This window comes from Rana temporaria, chromosome 5 (assembly GCF_905171775.1).
Source record: "Rana temporaria chromosome 5, aRanTem1.1, whole genome shotgun sequence".
Taxonomy (NCBI): Eukaryota; Metazoa; Chordata; class Amphibia; order Anura; family Ranidae; genus Rana; species Rana temporaria.
Window position 1 is genome coordinate 315,458,873 of NC_053493.1, and position 22,170 is coordinate 315,481,042.

General features: G+C 41.8%; 1 protein-coding gene across 2 annotated transcripts in view; it reads left to right on the top strand.

Annotated features, from left to right (window-relative positions):
- The window catches only part of LOC120940974 (chloride channel protein C-like), a 226,564-nt gene that overhangs the window by 100,840 nt on the left and 103,554 nt on the right, over positions 1-22,170 (top strand). For both annotated transcript variants that reach the window (XM_040354173.1, XM_040354174.1), the window contains exons 14-15: positions 13,747-13,913; positions 19,004-19,180. In XM_040354173.1, coding sequence (XP_040210107.1) covers positions 13,747-13,913; positions 19,004-19,180 — 344 coding nt within the window. The remainder of the gene's footprint in view (positions 1-13,746; positions 13,914-19,003; positions 19,181-22,170) is intronic.

The window sequence follows — 22,170 nt, forward strand, 5'->3', positions numbered from 1 at the left end:
GATTTTCATACATTTGTATCACTTATGATAGCAAGGATGTTCCAAGCTTGTTCTAAAAAACTTCTAAAGCATGTTTGTTCTAAAAAATCCTCTCCATCCTGGATTTTCATATACCGTATATATATCATCACAATAATGGTACAATACTAACTTCTTCATGTAGAATACTATAGAATTTACCTGTTCTGGTACCAGGAATATTATTATGGTTGGCAAGAACAAAGAGTAATTACCATTAATTACACAATCAAATGATGTGCAAAGAATAAAAAAACTGTCATTATCTAAAAATATCTGTTTGTAGTTTACCATTATTACTTATATCTAAAGGTGCCTTTGTTGTAATATTATGAAAATGGCGGAGTTCCTCTTTAAATAGTTTGTGAGCCACTTGCTTTTAGTGCTAGTTCACACCAGACGCAGTTCCGTTCAGTTCCGTGCGCTTTTTGTTTTGCACAAAATGCATGCACAGTGTTTTCCATGTATTTCAATGGCTCTAGTTCACACCATGCAGTCGGTTTCCGGTCAGTTTCTGGACCGGAAACTGACCAGAAACTTACCGGAAACTGACTGCATGGTGTGAACTAGAGCCATTGGAATACATGGAAAACACTGTGCATGCATTTTTAGTGCAGGAAAAAAGTGCACGGAACTGAACCGAACTGCATCTGGTGTGAACTGGCCCTTATATCAATTATGAGGGTATACAGTGCATCCGGAAAGTATTCACAGCGCTTCACTTTTTCCACAATTTTTTATGTTACAGCCTTATTCCAAAATAAATGAAATTCATTATTTTCCGCAATTTTTTAAAAAAACAATACCCCATAATGACAACATGAAAGAAGTATGTTTGAGATCTTTGCAAATTTTGTAAATATAGAAAAACAAAAAAATGTACATAAGTATTCACAGTCTTTGCTCAAAACTTTGTTGAACCCTTTGGCACCAATTACAGACTTAAGTCTTTTTGAGTATTATGCTACAAGCCTGGCACACCTATTTTTAGGTTTCTTCAATTCCTCTTTGCAGGACCTCTCAAGCTCTATCAGGTTGGATGGGGAGTGTCAGTGTACAGCCATTTTTAGATCTTTCCAGAGATGTTCAATCGGATTTAAGTCTGGGCTCTGGCTTGGCCGCTCAAGGACATTCACAGACACTCAAGGACATTCATAGAGTTGTCTCATAACCACGCCTTGACTATCTTGGCTGTTGAAAGATGAACCCAGTCTGAGGTACAGAGCTCTCTGGAGTAGGCTTTCATCAAGGATGTCTCTGTATATTGCTGCATTCATCTTTTCCTCGACCCTGACTAGTCTCCAAGTTCCTGCCGCTGAAACACATGCCCACAGCATGATGTTTCCACCACCATGCTTCACTGTAGAAATTTTATTGGCCAGGTGATGAATAGTGCCTGGTTTCCTCCAGACATGACACTTGCCATTCAGGCCACAGAGTTAAAAAAAAACATCAGACAAGAGAGTTTTGTTTCTCGTGGCCTGAGAGTCCTTCAGGTGCCTTTTGGCAAACTTTAGGCAGGCTGTAATGTGCCTTTTTCTGAGGAGTGGTTTACGTCTGATTGGTGGAGTGCTGCAGAGATGGTTATTTTTCTGGAAGGTTCTCCTTTCTCCACAGAGAAATGCTGGAGCTCTGTCAGAGTGACCATTGGGTTCTTGGTCAACTCCCTGACTAAGACCTTTCTCCCTCGATCACTCAGCTTGGTCGGCCCACTCTAGGAAGAGTCCTGGTGGTTCCAAACTTCTTCCATTTATGACAGATGGAGGCCACTGTGCTCATTGGGACCTTCAATGCTGCTGAGAATTTTCTGTACCCTTCCTCAGATCTGTGCCTTGATATATTCATGTCTCAGAGGTCTACAGACATTTTCTTGTACTTCATGGCTTTGTTTGTGCTCTGACATACACTGTTAACTGTGGGACCTTGTATAGATAGGTGTATGCCTTTCCAAATCATGTCCAATCATGTCCAATCAACTGAATTTACACAGGTCGACAGCAATCAAGTGTAGAAACATCTCAAGGATTATCAGGATGCACTTGAGTTCAATTTTGAGTGTCATGGCAAATGCTGTGAATACTTATGTACATGTGATTTTTTTTTTATAAATTTCAAACAAACATCTTTTATGTTGTCATTATGGGGCATTGTTTGTAGAGTTTTGAGTAAAATAATCAATGTAATCCATTTTGGAATAAGGCTGTAACATAAAAAAAATTGGAAAAAGAGAAGCACTGTGAATACTTTCCGAATATATGACTGTCTTTACTACCCATGACATCTTGTATTCTGCTTACTTTTTCTTCAGGCTGCATATGAAGACTGTTGGCTGAATAAATTGCAGGTGCAGAAATGGGTCAGGGCTTGCTGATGTTCTGCTTATATTATTCCAGATGCAATAAACCACCACTGGATATACACATGCTAGAAGCCTTATGCTATTTCCTTGCACTGACTAACCTCTCGTATTGTAGCCAAACTTTTGAGACGTGATGAACATGGCGTGTCTACATATTTTCCTGACATAATCCTACCTCTAAATAATGGAAAAAATTGATTGCTAGGGCAACATTTTTAATTGTTGTTAGTAAGGCACACACTTAACTAGAAATCTGTCTTTTGAAACATTTAAATTCAGATTTTTGGTATAAATTATGCTTGCTTTGGAACAAAAGTGTAAAATATGTGACAAAAGGGAAGAAAACATTTTGTTAGTCTGTAACAAAATTCACTAGTGTTACTAGATACAAATACTGGGAAACCCTGTCACTCGCTTAAAGAGGACGCTGAGCCCAAAAAGGAGGACAGAGAGGAAAATACTAATCATCAGTGTTGTCTGTGGGTCCCTTGCAGCTGATCTTTTCCTCATTGTATATATCAGGGTTAAGACATAAGCATAATAACAATTTACTCTGACAAGTATTGAAAACGCCCATCAACATTTTTATCATCTCTGTCCATCATTTTAAAATGTACCCTCTTCTGTAGCCATCCACCCCTTGCACGATATAACAGTAATACACCCGCCCCTTGCAGAGCCATCCGCCCCGTACACCATATAACAGTAATAAACCCGCCCCTTGCAGATCCACCCCTTGCACGAGATAACAGTAATCTTCGGCTAACTTTGGAGGCTCCGTTGTGGTTCCTACTGCGCAAGCACTGCGCCTGCGCAGAACAGGGGGGTCATTATCCGCCGGGTGATCTTTTTCGGCAGGACACCGCCCGGGACGACAGGATTTTTTCATCCCCCCCATTACCGCGGCGCCGCCCCTGCACCCACTGCCGCCCTGAGGCCTGGCCTCGGTGGCCTTGTCAGAAATCCGGCCCTGATTGTAATGGTAAATAAAGCTGTCAGAGACTGCAGACATATCATCATGGCACAGTAAGACCTTCTTAAAACAGATGCTATTCAGATGTCTGATTCCATTACATTTCCCAAAAAATAAGAGGATTATTTCTCATTTCAGGACAGTAAGTAGAGCCATGAAAATCATTGCTTTTGACCCCTCTGGCCACACGCACATTCAGAACTGCTGACGTATAGTGCAAATATAGACTAAAATTATGGAGCCATTTATTCCAAACTGCATACAACTTTGGCCCTTATCAATGCAGTGTATTGATAGGAAAACCATAGCTTTTATGGAGTAAGGCTGGGAAAACCCAAGAAGACAGTACAACTACTACTGTATACAGGCTATGATGAGAAGGGATTAAAGCAATCCTAAAGCCCTCACTCTTATCAGTGCATAATACAGTCAAATCCTTTAAAACATAAGGCAATAACATGTCTCATTCTATTACATATACCAAAACTAAGATTATTATTGCTTATTTCAAGACAGTGCCAGTGTACTTTTCTTTTTTTTCTTTTAGAAAACCCTCTAGTACTTTGGGATTCCTTTGTCATATGATTAATTCTTATTGTGTATATATACAACAAACATTGTATATGTATAGCATATCAATTATAGTTTAAAAGCATATAAACCAAAACCAATAATATCAACCAAAAACTAGTGGAGTATCCTTTTAACTAGGGATGAGCTTTGAGTTCTAGGCAAACGTAAATTGAACTTGAACAGCAAATTTTATTGGGCTTTCGCTGCAAATTCGAACACCCCATAATGCACTGCAAGACCGCAGTGCATTGCTGTATGATGATTGGCCAAAGCATACACCTGACCCGCATGCTTTGTCCAATCACAGCACGCTCCTCAGCGAGAGCCATAATTGGCCATCATGGCTCATGGGGACTAAGTCCACGCCCCACACTATATAAGGCCCCGTACACACCATAGAATCCATCCGCAGATAAATCCCAGCAAATGGGTTTCAGCGGATAGATCCTATGGTGTGTACACGCCAGCGGATCTTTTTCCGCGGATAAATCTCCCCTGGGATGGATTCCAGCAGATCGGATATTTGCTGACATGCACAACATATCCATCTGCTGGAGTCCATCCCAACGGATGGATCCGCTGGTCTGTACAGACTCACCGAATCCATCCGTCCGAAGGGATCCCCCGCATGCGTCGTAATGATTTGACGCATGCGTGGAATTCCTTATATGACAGCGTCGCGCACGTCGCCGCGTCATAATCGCGGCGACGGCGCGACACGTCACCGCCAGAGGATTTTGGCGCGGATTTCAATGCGATGGTGTGTACACACCATCGCATGAAAATCCGCCGAAATCCACGAGAGGATTTATCCGCGGAAACGGTCCGCTGGACCGTATTCGCGGATAAATTCTATTGTGTGTATGGGGCCTTAGGCTGCTTATACAGCGCTCGTATAGTGTGTTATAGTGGACGGAGATAGAGAGATTGAGCTATATTAGGCAGGCAGGCATGTTAGTTAGTTAGTGGCAGTGTATTTGATATACATATATATATATATATATATATATATATATATATATATATACACAGTCAGACTAGAATATATATAAGACAACAGGACACGTTCTCCAATGCATGCAAATGATTTACTGATAATGTCTTTAAGATGAATGCAGTACGCTACTGTACAGTTACGAGCATCCCTGCTCTTCATCATGCGTCCAGGCTGTGTGCAATATTCTGCCGTTAAGCTACATGCCTATATCCCAACACCAAAGGGTGTAGCCCCACAGGTGTGACCCATAATCCCCAAGGTGTTACTACTTACAATGAACCCTGTACAGGCTCAAGAGAATTCCAACCTAAACTCATACCTAATCATATATATATTTTATTTTTGTAAATTATTTTCTTATTTAATTTTTTATACAACATAGAGTAACAGTCCACACAACGTGGAAAACAACCGGCCACAGATCACCGGTACACAGTACATAAAAGAGAAAAAAAAAAGGATTGAACTACACATAAGGTATCACACTAAACTGGTGATACACCCTCCCCAAAACCTTGCCTAGATATGTACACAGTTGTCGTGAATCTCCAGCCAGAGGTGGTCCATCCGTATATGGGACACAGTCGCGTGGATCTCCAAGTAGACTTAGCGGGTAACTGCAGGAAAGCGGTTCACCCATACCCCCCCTTCCCCCCATACCTAATCATATTTGACACAGTCTAAACCTTCACCATCAAATTGTGAAATTGAAACAAAATATATACAAACAAATGTATACAAACAGATGACAATACAAAACATAAGGAAGAAAATTTTCCCTTTAAACGTCATGGTATTGTGGTAAAATCTTTTAGAAAATCTCATCAGTAAATAATCTATAACAGAGGCAGGTGCCAATCTATAATCATATAATTAGCCTGACGAAGAGCAGGGATGCTCGTAACTGTACAGTAGTGTACTGCATTAACCTTGAAGACATTATCAGTAAATCATTTGCATTCATTGGAGAACGTGTCCCATTGCCTTTTATATATATATATATATATATATATATATATATATATATATATATATATATATATACAGTGCATTCGGCGGTGTACAGTTTCTAATACAGTGCAGGTGGTTTACGCAGTATTTAATACAGTATGTACAGTTTCAAATGCACTTCAGGTGGTGTACACATTATATAATACAGTATAGTGCAGTGTTAAAAACAAAACAAAAAAAACATCATGTCCGGAAGGCCTCCAAGGAGAGGCAGATGCTCACAGGCCACTAAAAGAGGGCAAGCAGCCTCTAAAATAATATTTAACAGCAGGGACCATTTCTGGGCCCAACAAGCGTAACTGTGAGGAGTTACATTGTTCTGGCACCACCAACACCTAAGGCGCAATTTTTCAGTACAGTATATAGTGCAGTCCGTATAGTATATATACTGCACATGCGCAGCTCAGCTTAAACTGACCAGCTGGATCCCTGTGTGCAAGAAGGATGGCCTCCTGCGCAGGAGTGATGTCATCCCCTCCTGGCAGAAGAAGATGGTCAAAAACTAGCACACAGAAGAAGATGCTGGAGCTGGTGAATGATGGATCACTGGAGTCAAGGTGAGTATTTGGTGACTTTAGTTCCGCTTTAAGTCACAACTGTTACCAATGAATCACCTGATCAGGGACCCTTTCACTGTTTAACCAGATACTATCATCATCTTTACGCAATGCATAATATATCTATATATATAGATATATACCGGTATATATATAGATATATACCGGTATATCTATCTATCTATCTATCTATCTATCTATCTATCTATCTATCTATCTATCTATCTATATATATGTAAAAAAGATAAAGGAATTATAGTTTCTCTTTAATACCTGACATGTATAATTGATTTATAAACTTAAGTAAATATTTTTTCATATACCATTATACCATAACAAGCATTTGCAAAGGTATGCTTTTATCAAAGACATTTATCATTTATATGTAAACCTAAGTCATATACCATAGCAAGCATTTGCAAAAATATGCTATTGTGTACTATTTGTTTTATTTATATTTGACAACATGCTATGTATATATCTATAATATGCATACTTATACATATATATATATTTTACATGGCTTGTATTTTCTGTAATTGTGGATGTTTTAAAGTATATGTTATACGCAGAAATGGCACAATATATCATGGAGGCATGGTACAGAAATGTACAGTAGCCTCATTTGTGTATAGATCAATAGAGCAGGCAAGCTGTGCTCTGTGTGTGGCAGTAGCTAATACCATTTAGCACTACAAGATGAATGCATTCACACTTCAGCCAGAGTCATATTTAGGTTAAATGTTAACTGCATCTCTTCACGTGTGAGTCTAGCCAGTGCAAAGCTGATTCATATCATTTTTTTTTCAATAGTAAAGCAAAGCCAAAAAAGCACTTACTGTGTGAAACGGGGTAGATGTTTCTGTTTTATAAAATCAGTGGTAAATGTCTGGATCCACTCCTGTTTAACTTTCCCAAGAGAAAATTAAAAAAAGTACATTCTTCAAGAATGCCGTTAACAAATGTACCATTGGAGTAAATGATCCGAACCTTTAGGAACACAATTATAAATTCTGGGGAACTTAGCTGTGTTTTTACACTGTCAGATCGGTTAAATTACAAATGAAACTTGGAAACAAATTGAGGCAAATTTTTTGAACTAAAACAGGAAAAATAGTCCAATGTAACTAAAATGCATAATCGCAAGTGCACATAATTTCACACCCACCTTCCGTTTTTTTTGCTGCATGTGGACAACTCAGTTTTGTCTGAGAGGTTTGGCCTTATTTGACGAATTAAAGGAAAATGGAAGTTGCCACTGCTGAACTTCCCCTTTGCAGAACGCTTGTTGCCTGCCTGTCATGCTGATCCTGGGGCTTTAAAGTATAACTAAACCTTTTTGTTTAAGTTTTGAATAGAGTGCAGAGGGATTAGAATCCCTGTCAGTTTTTCTTGCTGTATGTGCCCCCTTTAACCTCCCTGGCGGTATGATTCTGTCTGGAATTACGTACCAAAAGCGGTACATTTATTTTGCAAGGAAATTTGGCGTTTTATACTGTAGGCCTGTAATTTTTAGAAATAACTCACTTAAATCTGACCAAGCAAGAGTCTTGTAGGCATCCCGGGTATGATTTTTTTTTTAAAACAAAATTATAAATTATAATATAATAAATAATTATAAATAATTATAACAAATAATAATATAATTATAATAAAAATTATTCAATAATGTAATCAACTCAAAATCACTGAAATTTGCTCAGTTGCAGAATTGTCGCTGTCATTATTTTTTTTTTTTTTTTATGACGAATTTCCCCACAAATCGCTATCGCACATTTCTGCAAGTGATTATAATTTATTATCGCTGTTTTCTAGCTGATCTAAAACCATTTTTGACATAAAGGGACACTTTTGGACAATCTACAGTTTTTAGGCAGAAATGACATTTTTTATTATATAAAAGTACATGCAGGACACTGGGCAGACCACTAGGGACAAGGGGTGTGTGTATTTTTTACATACAGTACTGTAATCTATAAGATTACAGTATACTGTATGTAAAGTGTTTGTTTACTTTTTTGAATTTGCTGCCGTTCTCCGTCCCCGTGCGTCGTAACGTCGCAGGGAACGGAGATCGGCGGCACACGGGGACTGTGAATCGAGCGAGGAGGTCCCGCTCGCTCACACAGCGGGGTGGCATCGCTGGATCCAGGGACAAGGTGAGTAATTTGCCCGTGGATCCAGCAAAAGGTAAGCCGCGCCGTTGCACGTCCACCCCGAGCGTGACTCGGGGATACCGATTTTAGCATTGAAAACCAGCCCCGAGTCACGCTCGGGTTTACCGTCAGGGGGGTTAAGGAGATTCACCCTCTGTATTTGTCCTGTTTACAATTATCGTTGAAAGTGAATGTAAAAGAAAATCCCAAATTGAGTTGTCCCCAGAAAAGTAATAGAGGGGAAATTTTCCAATGAGGACACTCGTTCTGCTGATCTGGGGTATCCCCAAGGAATTCCCTTAATTTGCAGGAATTATCTCTCACTCCCTGTTTGGCTATGGGACAGAAAGGCAAAGGAATTCTCCCCAATGGGACCCAGATGGCTCAAGAAAAAGTAATCTGACAGGGGTTATAACCCTGGAGGTGAAACAGTGCGGCGCTCAAAGTGATATTTTGTATAATCAAAATAAATATAAATTGAAATAAGGAAATAATGTATGACCTTGATGTTCAACCAAGGAATAAATAAAACCAGTATGTGTTGGTATAAAGAGCACAGCAAATGGTGGAAAAAGGTTAAAATTATATTAACCAATAATATGACCTTAATATGTGAAATTAAACTCCATCAATGGCAATAAACCAACTGTGCTATTGAACAAGTGAATGTAAAGTCCAAATAATTCCAAAGTGATAAAGGTGACTGTATAGTTAGTTGTCTGCAGGTAATCCACCACCATGAAGATCAAAGGCTTACCAGACGGGTTGGACCCAACAAGACTTAGGCCTAGTGAGTCAAATGAGCTTATTGGTGTAGCACAGAGAGAGGTACAGCAAGTACGGCATCCAATATAAACCAGGCAGAGGTATTTCACAACATTGACATCAATGAATGTTCACCATGAGTTAGGTGATGGTACTTCATATACAGATCCTCCCAATATACCATATGTTAAAAGGAGAAAAAATTGGGCCACATAGTGTGATTTCGTTTAAAATGGGAACATTTATTTATAAATGATAAAATGGTCACTCACATTTGAGAAGACATATAAAAGCATGTAGGTCAAAATAATGCAGTGGCATCAACAGAGCCGTTATTTTGACCTAAAATTTGTGGAAATGTCACATACAATGACAATCAACAATACACAAAGCATTTACTTCTATCTCAAACAATACAGAATTATTTGCACCAAAGGAGAAATTTAGAAAGACATTTATTTCTTTACAAAATAAGAAAAAAAAAGAATTCTAAGGAGAATAGTAAAAAAATATATTTTTAAATTGAATGCACATTACATTTTCTCCCTGAATTTGCACGTGTTTGCCCACTTAAGTGACAACGCCTGCATAAAAGTAGGTTACATTTTTGTAGGTAGCTTATGTTTAGAGAAAACAATTGTCTTTAAAATATGTCTTTTACCAAGTAGACCTGTTTGGAGAGAAAAAAATCAGAAAGATCATGGAAAATCTGAAGATAAGTTACAGCATTATTTGAACTCCAGATGTTATGTGTGCTTCGTCTGCCTTGATAAACGACCCCAGCTTGGGATCTCTGCCACTTTTCTTAAGGATCGCCTAATAAGCAATTTTGCATAAGACAGTATCAAATAAAATATAGTACAAGATAATTATCACATAAAACAAAGCGAACAATCCCTGCTGTACAGCTGTGATGGCCATTAATGTAGAATGAACATGGGCTGTAAGCATTCATTTACTATACAGTATTAAGTAACCTGATGAAGTGCTTATTGAAACATGAACTTAGCACTTCCCCACACTTTCTGTACTCTGTGTGAGATCTTAGAGTCAGTCAGTAAGCATTCGTCTTTCAGCAATACTATTGACGGTGCTGGTAGTTTTCAGTGTGAGACGTATAGAGCTGCAGCCAGGGATGGACTGGCCATTGGGACTACAGGGAGTTTCCCGGTGGGCCGATGGCTCAGTGGGCCAGCTTCAGTGACAGCGGACTGCCGCCCCCCTCTGCTCCTCTGTCTCTCCCTTCCCACATCGCTCACCTCCTCTCCCTCCCCACAGCGTTCACCTGGGGGGAACAGAGAAGCAGGGGGAGGACCAGAGGGGACTACAGAGGAGCATGGGGGAGGGGACAGACAGCTGACTCAACAGCTATGGCCTGAGAGTTTCTCACTTCTGCCTAATCTTGTCCCATAAGGGGGGCACGGAACTGATTCTTTGCTCCGGGTTAAATAATGTCTAGCTTCCCCACTGGTACTGCCTATAAGAGGACCAGTACCAGCCGTTCTACTTTAATAAAAGTAGAACGGCTAGTAGCTAGTGAAGGGGGAGAGGGGGCTTGGGTGGCTGGGGGGGGGGGGGGGTGCAGGAATTGCCCAGCTGCCATGGGAGAGACCTGTCAAAGTGGGCCAGTCTGGATGAAGTCCAGGGCCAAATTTCTGTCCCAGTCCAGCCCTGGCTGCAGCTCCACTAACATGCAAAAAAAAAGTACACAGATTGCTCTTCAAAGTAGCCCTGCTAGTGTGAATGAGCCCTATCTGTGTAAATCAGAGCAGCACAAAGTGCTTTAAAGCAACAGGGGGTAACATTTCTGCCATGGTAGTGAAACATGGAATTTTGCCTATGCAGCTAAAGGAGGTAGCGGTTGGGGGTGGTGAAAGCGTGGCCCCGTGGCAAGGTTTTACCTTCCCGCCACCTTACTTGTCAATGAGCCCCTACTGTTTATTGAAAACAAGCAATAATGATTGGTAGCCAGAGACCATGTGACCAAGGCTGCCTAGGCTTGAGAACAGCAGTTTTGTTATTCATGGAAAAAATTACTTTTTTGTTTCCTTTTACTTGAAATGGGATTTGGTAATGTTGATTTATGTCTAGTTCAATGTTTTTAATAATAGGTCCAATTTTACTGATCGGCCTACAGTGGAATGAAATCCTATTTATTGTTCATTTGATTCACTGCATTTTTTCACAGCATTATTGAATCAGTTTTTATACAGCCAACAATTCTGTAAAAAGATGCAGACGTTTGCAATATATGAGAGCAGCAGAAGCCTGGCATATTCATTTTTCTTTCAGATGAAAAACCTTATGTAATAATATAAAGGCATTTGAATTGAGGCTACATTTGTGCATGTGGATAAAACACTGTAAATAAAAGGGAACTAAAGCTCTGTCCAGAATTCAATACTACATCAAATATTTTAAACGCAGCTAAACATAGTCTTAAATTCAATACGTACAGTATTGTATATGTTTATTAAAGAGACACTGAACTATATCCTTATTCTCCAAAAAGAATCTATACACATTCACTACTTAAAGGGGTTGTAAAGTTACAAATATTTTTCACTTAAACTAACGTCTGACAGGTGCTGATAAACAAAAAATGAATGATTGCCATTATAAATCCTTATATACCTGTTAAAATAGAGCTCGTTTCTCATCCTCCGTCATTCCTGAACCTTTATTGCCACTCATTTCCTGATTTGCGGTGCGCGTGCATAATAGCTACGTTACAGCCTAATGGGAACTACACTTCCCATTAGGCTTAGCGGCATCGCGCACGTGCAGCGCCTTTTTTTAAATCGCCGAACGAGAACGAGTAAAGTTCTTGTGGACACACGACACCACACTCCGCCCCTAGTATACACCCATTCCCGCCTTCCCAATCTACACACTTTCATGTCTGCCCAGTTTACACACATTCCCGCCTCCCCAGCCGACGAAGCCACATTATGGAGACGCCCACTTATGCCCTGCCTCCCTGCCTGTGAATTGTAGACAGCGTCTTCACGCAGCTCACGCAGAGCTGTAGTCATAGGGAGGGGGCGAGCGCGTTCAGCTTTCCACCATACAAAACCGCTCAGATGCTGGTGGAAAGCAATATGAGGAGAGACAGGAAATGCCTTTTTGAAAGCTCGATTACTCACATTTGGAGCGCAAATGGAAGGACAAGGTAAGTGATTGTAATGAACGAGCTTACACCAATGAATTTAGGCAATAAAAAACAAACCTTTAGTGTCCCTTTAATGACCCTGTTAGGCCCCTTTCACATGGACGATCTAATCGGGTCCGTCTGAAAAACTTTTTTTCAAGCAGTTTTTCAGGCGGATCTGTTTGGACCCTCCAGTCACTTCTATGGAGTGGCAGATGTCAGCAGACACCCGCCGCCATCTGATCTGATCCTGTTTGCCAAAAATAGAAGGATGGTGGTCACTATTTCCCATCTGTCTGGCGAGTCAGATCAGATGGATCTGATCCATCCGAATGTCCCATAGACGAGAGCAGGCTGTGTTTGTGTCTGCTCTGCATAGTGGTGCACACATGGACCTGTCATCTGCCTGCTCAGCAGATATCAGCGGACAGATCTCACTCTGAGCAAGTGGATTCCGCTTCATGGAGGCGCCTGCGTGAAAGGGGCCTTAGCTGTTTTTCATTCATTTGTTTTTGCTGCCTCCTTGTAACATCCTCTGTGAGCTCCCAAACCTGTCCTTTTCCCCTCGCTTTCTTTAGGTTGGAACAAGCAGTGCACATAAGTTGCAGTCATGTGCAATGCTCTGTGCCAGGGGCAGGCAACCTAGTGCCTTCCAGTTGTTGTGGAACTACATTTCCCATGAGGCATTGCATGGTTGGCAGTTACAATTACTCCAAGAGGCATTATGGGACTTGTAGTTCTGCAACAGCTGGAGGGCCCCAGGTTGCCTACCCCTGCTCTATACACACTATAAATCCCATAGTCCATCTTGGGAACAAGCAAGAGAGAGTGGCTACATTTCTACAAACATAGGGACCATGGCACCACAGCAATAATAATAATAATAATAAAAAAAGGAATTCATAGATTGATAGTATTTTTTTTTTTTTTTTAAACTAGAGCTTGGTGTCACTTTAGTTATGGTGTCCTACAATGAAATCTCTGACTAGGGTTCTGCCTAATACCTTCAAAATAGATTGTCATGTTTACATGTATGTTTAATACACTTTAAATGATGCTATTGAAATAGATGATATAAAAGCATAGCTGGTGTTTGAATTAGCATAGTCTTCTACATATCAATTATGTAACAATCTTGAAGTGTTATAATATTATGCACTGATTTTGACTTATTTTGCTGTCCTAGGTGGAAATAACAAATGATGTGCAGTCCATCCTGCTGATCATGGTGGCAGTAATGATTGCAAAAACGGTTGGCGATTACTTTAACCATTCTCTCTTCAGTTCCTTGTTGCATCTTAAGTGTATTCCCCATTTGGAGGCAGACCCCTATGTAGTCAATGGCAAAAAGAGGTAAGCATTCTTTGTGTATAAACAATGATAGCAAAAAAATAAATAAAGAAAAACTACTATTTAGCTATGCTTGTCATTAAAATTACAGATATTCTCTCTTTCTCACATTTATGTGAATTTCCTCCGTATCAGCCAATAACCTATTGACAGATATATCAACAGAGTGGTCATCCTAACTAGAAGAGGTGTGTGTATATAACAGTAATGACAATTACAAATTACAAAACCTTTGGCAGCAAACATATGTACCGTATATACTCGAGTATAAGCTGACCCGAATATTAGCCGAGGCACCAAATTTTACCACAAAAAAATGGGAAGACTTATTGACTCGAGTATAACCCTAAGGTGAGAATGCAGCAGCTACTTTAAGTGGAAAAGAGGGTCAACAGTGCCCATTTGCAGCTTCACTGTGCTATTTGCAGCCTCACTGTGCCCATTTGCTCACCTCACTGTGCCTATTGCATGCCTGACCTCACTGTGCCCATTGCAGCCTGACCTCACTGTGCCCATTGCAGCCTGACCTCACTGTGCCGATCTGTGTACCTGATTTTTCATGACTTGCATATTCAAACGGCAGGCGTGCAGTGTTAAAAAGTCGCGCCTCCTCCTCGTCCTGTTCTGTGATAGGCGGAACACTCAGTTTCCCAGCCAACATGGTGTTCAGTTTATCACGGACGTCCTCTCGTCTATCACGAACGAGAGGATGTCCGTGATAGGCAGAACACTGAACACAGTGTTTGCTGGGAAACTGAGTGTTCTGCCTATCACGGAACAGGACGAGGAGGAGGCGTGACTTTTTAACACTGGACGCCGCCGTCTGAATATGCATATGACAGATTTAGGTACACAGACTCGAGTATCAGCTTATACTCGAGTATAAACGGTACTTCAAATGTGTTTATAGCTGTTTGCCTGGAACTCACTATAAGAATTTTGTCTCATTATTTAAAATTTGCACTTGCACGTATGCCTCTGCACTGTGTATGAGGATACCTTTAAATCAGCACCCCAAAACCTTTTTGGCACCAGGGACTGGTTTTGAATGGAAGACAATTTTTCCACGGACAGAGGAGAATGGTTTAAGGATAATTCAAGTGCGTTACATTTATTGTGCACTATGGCCCAGATTCTGAAAGGACTTACGACGGCGCATCGCCATGTACGCCGTCGTAAGTCCTAATCTGGGTCGTCGTATCTATGCGACTGATTCTTAGAATCAGTTACACATAGATAAGCATTAGATCCGACAGGTGTAAGGCTCTTACGCTGTCGGATCTTAAATGCATTTTTTTTTTGGGCGCTAGGTGTCGCCGACGTAGTTTTCCCTGTCGAGTATGTAAATTAGCTAGACACCGAATTCCTGAACGTACGCGCGGCCGACGCAGTGAAGTTACGATGTTTATGTTAGGTTTGCGTGGCGTAAAGTTGCCCCTGCTATATGAGGGGCAACCAATGTTAAGTATGGCCGTCGTTCCCGCGTCGAAATTTAAAAATTTACGTTGTTTGCGTAAGTCATCCGTGAATGGGGCTGGACGCCATTTACGTTCACGTCGAAACCAATGACGTCCTTGCGACGTCATTTAGTGCAATGCACTTCGGGAAATTTTAGGGACGGCGCATGCGCATTACGTTCGGCGTGGGAATGCGCTTAATTTAAATGCGATATGCCCCCTACCCGCCTAATTTGAATTAGGCGGGCTTGCACCGGATGATTTACGCTACGCCGCCGCAACTTTACAGGCAAGTGCTTTGTGAATCGAGCACTTGCCTGTAAAACTTGCGGCGGCGTAACGTAAATGACATACGTTACGCCGCCGCAGAGATGCGGCGATCTACGAGAATCTGGCCCAATATTTCTATTATTATTGCATTGTGATATCTAAGGAAATCATAATGAAGAATCAGCAGGAACCCTGAGCTTGTTCTCTTGCAAATAGAAGGGCTCATCTGGGGGTGATGGGAGGCATCAGATGCAGCTTTACAATTGAACTAAGATGCTCATTTGCCACTATTAAGCCTGTTACCAGATGTGGGTTGATTGTCACTTGCCACTCACTGATAGGGTTTTGATATGATGATGCAAGCAGTTGATTTATTATGGTCCCTGTGCAGTCAAAACTCTCTCTGCTAATAATAATCTGTATTTTCAGTGGCTCCCCAGCGCTAGCATCACCGCCTCTGCTCCACCTCAGATCATCAGGCATTAGATTCACATAAGGAGCACGCAACCTGGATCCCTTGCATGAGCAATTACAGTAGGGTTCGCACACCTATGAGAAATCTAATGCTGTTACTGATCTGACAGGAGGCGGTAATGCAATCGATTGGGATCTGCTGTAAATACAGATGAAGCTTTGTTCGATTGCCTGCAGCTCACCTCCTGTTGTATGGCCTGGTTCCTAGAGCACAGGGGTTGGGGAGCTCTGCTTTAAACGACAACTTCACCCTTAGTTAAGTTGTCCTTTAATAAATCTCGACCCACCTGAGTGCAGTCCACCTATAAGGATACTTACCATCCTTTCCGAACCATCGACTTTTCCCTGACAAAATCTCAACGACCATCGATACATACTGCACATGAGTGCCGTGGCCCCATTATTTACTATGGATACGCTTGTGCCTCAGAGTACTAAAGGTAAAGTTATCCTTTAAAGCTGAACTTCATGATAAGCAAATAAATACAAGAGGCTGCATATTCTTATTTGAATCTGGGAGCTTTGTGTATTTTTTCCAGATGTCTGCAGTAACCCAGAATGAAACTTTAATTCTGTGCAAGAGTTACCTGTAATTAGGATCAGTCAGTGCTGCTCTCTCTCCTTGTGCAGGGTGACTGGTCTTGTATCCCTTATGCCAGTGGTTCTTAACCTTATAGTGCCGTGACCCCTTGATAACATTTCCCAAGTTGTGGGGACCCCAAACAGTAAAATTTCCGTAGCGTGTATTGTCAGCACCCAAGGCAAGACAAGTAAGCTGCGCCCCTAACATTTAGCGCTTCCTGACTCCTTTTAATGGCATCTATAATCACAGGTAGTGTTACTCACTGCTTCTCCGGCTTCACTGTGTCTCCGACTTTGTGGTGTCTCATAGCAGTGACACCTATGCCCATGCCATCAACTGAATGGGCACCTGCGAAGAGGCTGAGTGGGCGGCCACGGGCTCCAGGAACAGCCCAGCTGGGCGGCCACAGGCTTCAGGGATAGCCCTGCTGGGCGGCTGCAAAAAGGCTGGGAGAGCAGTGCGGGCTTCAAGAACAGCCCAGGATTCGGTGACCCCTGGCAAATCTTTATTCGACCCCCAGGTTGAGAACCACTGCCTTATGCAGTTTTCTGCATGCAGCCTGTAGTGGGTGGGCCTGCTGGGCTCCTCCCACAGCTCTGTGTACAGCACAATGATGAGATCACTGCTACTTTTATGCAATAATATCTGGGTTTGTAAAGGCATTTGGTGCACCCAAGGTGAGTTTAGATCCATTTTAACTATTAAAGGATTAGTTAACCTTTTAAAAAACAACCTATGCAGTCCACAAACTCCATTCCATAATGCTGAACTAATCAAAGCGCTGTCCTTCTGAGATCTTCACATGGACAGCAGTATCTCTTGTCACCGCAGATGACCTCAGCAGCTATAGTGCTTTATCCCATCGCAGCTGATTCTTTGTGTACTCTGAGTTCAGCTTTAAGCTAGAAATGCCTCATGAAATAAATTAACATGTAGCGCTAGCACAGTATGAGCCGCTGATTTGGATGAGTCCTCTGTTCTTTCCTCAACATTTACCAAAAAACCTCAGCCCCTCTAATACTCCAAGTTGAGTGTGCAAACATACAATATCTTAGGAAATCACTGAAAGTAATACTTAGTACCCAGTAGTAGCGCTATATCAAATATCACAGGCACCAAACTAGGTAGTAAGGCAAACTTAATATATTTTCACCCAATATGGTTGATAACTAGGCAAGCATAAAATGGATTAACAATGGTAAAACACAATTTAGCATACAAAGTGAGTAATAGTAGGGACTAACCAAAATAATATTTGGCATCCAGATCAGTAAAAACGGTGGCAAGGCACCTCAAGTGCATCAGTAAACAGTAGTAACGTTTAATCTGCTGAGTGCTGGAACTATACTGCCGGAGCGCATTTATGTTGCCAATGCTAGTCCTACACCGACTGGTTATGCACTATCCAAATGAAAAAAAGGATGGTAGCGGATGGGGCAAGAGAAAAAATGGGGTTTCCAGAATAAATATTACGGGAGGGGTAGTCCTTTGAGATGTTAATCTGCTGTCTCTCATTTAGGCTCTTTATGAGCATCTTTGCACTTAAAGCGGAGTTCCATCCAAAAATTTAACTTTCGCTTTAAGGAAAGGAGACCCCCTGACATGCCAAATTTGAGATGTCATTTTTTTGGGGGAGGGGGAGCGGAACCCCTTTTTTTAGAGGGTTCCAGCAGCCGCTTCCTCCCGGGGCACCGCAGTTCACCTCTCCCCTCCCACGTCACAGGTGATTGCTCGGCTCACGCATGTGCAGTGCATACCCGGCATTGAAGCCACAGCCAGGCTCCCACAGTGTCAATGCCGGCGCCACGGAGAGGAGGGGGAGACAAGCGGGGCTTCATTCCCCCGCATCGCTGGACCCTGGGACAGGTGAGTGTCTGATTATTAAAAGTCACCTGCTCCAGTATTTGTAGCTGCTGACATTTAATATTTTTTTTTTTAGTAGGAACATTGCTTTAAGCACTTGCCTACTGTGGGCACTGGTGGGCACTGAGGGCACTCATTGACAGCACTGGTGGATACTGATTGGCAGCACTGATAATCGGAATACTGATGATCAGTGCCCTGATTATCAGTGTAGATGTCCCCTGTGTGAATTTGCTGGTTATCGCCTCTTCACTTCTCACGAGCTGTCAGCGTGATGATAGGATTGCAGATAACTGGCAAATCCTGTTTGGCTCTTTACCCAATCTGTGATCAGCTGCCCAGCACCTGGCTACATAACTAAATAACACTGTATATTAAAAAGTCTGATAAGTAGCAAATAATTATTCAATTTTTACTGATGTGTCTTCCTGCCTTGTGTTTGACAGGGTAAACCTGGAGCTCTTCACTGCTCGAGATGTTATGAAGCCTTGCACAGTTGTCCAACTACGGGAAAGTGTTTCTTCATTGGTTGATCTTCTGATTAACACAAGCCACAATGCCTTCCCTGTGGTCCACAGCCCAACACCTGGCCAGATTGAGGTTTTCCTAGGGACCATTACAAGGTAATATAGAAGTACTGAATATTGTAGCTGATACAGTATTGTAGACATGATCAGTGAAATGTGTTTATGAACAGAAAAGTACAGGCTTACAATAATATCCCTATGTTAAAGTTTAAAGGCTCTCTGGTCTTCATGATTAAGATCTTAATGGGATAAATGCTTTGGAGCGGGAGGTAGACAGCCGAGACTATATGTTGTGAATCCTCTATTTATTATATTAAACCTGGTTTTACATTGGTGATGGCTTCAGTGTGCAGCCTGTTCACTTTAAGGGCATCTGATTACACTATACATAGCTAGCCCCTTTCATAGTTACATAGTTACATAGTAGGCGAGTCCAACCTATGTGTGTGATTTTATATCAGTATTACATTGTATATCCCTGTATGTTGTGATTGTTCAGGTGACTAATAGTTTTTTGAAAGTATTGAAGCTCCCCGCTAAAACCACTGCCTGTGGAAAATAATTCCACATCCTAACCGCTCTTACAGAAAAGAACCCTCTACGCAGTTTAAGGTTAAACCACATGTCTTCTAATTTTAATGAATGGCCGCGTGTCTTATTAAATTTCCTTTTCGGGGAAAAGCTTTATCCCTATTGTGGGGTCACCAGTACGGTATTTGTACATTGAAATCATATCCCCTCTCAAGCGTCTCTTCTCCAGAGAGAATACGTTCAGTGCTCGTAACCTTTCCTCATAACTAAGGTCCTCCAGTCTCTCAATTAGTTTTGTTGCCCTTCTCTGGAATCTCTCTAGTTCTAGCACATCCTTCCTAAGGACTGGTGCCCAGAACTGGACAGCATACTCCAGGTGCGGCTGGACCAGAGTCTTGTAGAGTGGGTGAATTGTTGTTTTATCTCTGGAGTTAATCCCCTTTTTAATGCATGCCAATATTCTGTTTGCTTTGCTTTCAGCAGCTTGGCATTGCATTCCATTTCTGAGCCTGTCATCTCCTAGGACCCCCAGGTCCTTTTTCTATCCTAGGTTCCCCCAGTGGTTCTCCCCCTAGTGAGTAGATTGCATTCATATTTTTGCCACCCATACAGTTGCAAGAAAAAGTATGTGAACCATTTTGGAATGATATGGATTTCTGCACAAATTGGTCATAAAATGTGATCTGATCTTCATCTAAGTCACAACAATAGACAATCACAGTCTACTTAAACTAATAACACACAAATAATTAAATGTTACCATGTTTTTATTGAACACACCATGTAAACATTCCAAAAGGGTTCACATACTTGTTCTTGCAACTGTATGTATTATTTTATTAATTTGTTCAGATCTTCTTGCAAGGTTTCCACATCCTGAGGTGAAGTTTTTGCCCTGCTTAGCTTAGTATCGTTCGCAAATACAGAAATTGAGTTTATCCCATCCTCCAGTTCGTTTATAAATAAATTAAATAGGATTAGTCCCAGGACAGAACCCTGGGGGACCCCACTTTCCACCCTGAACCATTCCGAGCACTCCCCATTTATCACTACCCTCTGAACTTACCCCTGCAGCCAGTTTTCAATCTATGTACTCTCCTTATGGTCCATGCCGACAGACCTTACTTTGTACAGTTAACATTTATGGGGAACTGTATCAAATGCTTTTGCAAACTCCACACCACGTCTACAGCCCTTCCTTTATCTAGATGACAGCTCACCTCCTCATAGAAGGTTAATAGATTGATCTGGCAAGAACGATTCTTCATGAATTCATGCTGATTACTGATAATGATACCGTTCTCATTACTAAAATCTTGTATATAGTCCCCTATCATTCATTCCCTCCAAGAGCTTGCATACAATTGATGTTAGGCTAACTGGTCTGAAATTCCCAGGGATGTATCTTGGCCCTTTTTTTAAATATTTGTGCTATGTTGACTTTTCTCCAATCAGCTGGTACCATTCCAGTTAGTAGACTGTTCATAAAAATAAGAAACAATGGTCTGGCAATTACGTGACTGAGTTCCTTAAGGACCCTCGGGCGCAAGCCATCTGGTCCCGGTGATTAATGTTAAGTTTTTCAAGTCTATTTCTAATACTGTCCTCTGTTAGTTATGAGGGTGCTTTCTGTGACATGTCATGAGGATAAACATTGCAGTTTTGGTTTATTTTATTTTTTTTTTGCAAAATATATTTTTATTAATCAAGACAGTGAAAGTAATCACAGAACATCAATAAAAAGAAAGAAATAATGAATCTGCAATCCACATGTACAGTTTAGAACGTGATATTATTGTATGGTGTACAACATAGTGCTCACATGGGCCCACCATCAGCGACCATGACTGGACATTCCCCCCGCCCTGTCACCCGCCGGCACCGGCGCAAGCAGAGGGGGGCCAGATAAGCCTCCAACAAACCTCCGCCCGCTCCTCCTCCAGCGAGCAACATACCCCAGCGCGAAGGCCGCGCCGAGGCGGGGCCGAGACGCCCGCACAGCCATGCTGTCCCTCTCAACGTTCTCTGGACCTTACAGCAGTGGGTCCGAGGTGAGCAAACCAGCAACCATAGCGTTTTCTAAAACCCAACCTCCATACATTTATACAGAATAAAAACCTGAAAGTACGTGGAGGGCAGAGACTAGGAAATGACCACAGAGAGAGTAGTGGTGAAACAGAAAAGAGAAGAAGAAGAAATAGGAAAAGAGAGGGGTGACGGAGCATACCTGTTGTTCAGATGATATGTTGCGGGTCTGCATCGAGCGAGCCGAGTCCGAGGCCAGGTCTCTCCCTCCACCCAAGGCTTCAGGGCTTCCCCTTTAACCGCGATCTAAGGGATGGTTCAGCTAATTCTAGTATGGCCAGGTCTAGACTCGAGGACAGTTCCCCGTGTTCGTTCGTGTGTGACATATGTGCCACCCACGGTGCCCACACTACATCGAAGCGGTCTAGGGTATCTTTACAAGTCGCTATCCAATGTTCAGCTTCCCTAATGTCATTTACCTTGGCCACCCATTCCTCCCTTGTCGGAATCTGCGGACGTTTCCAGTAGAT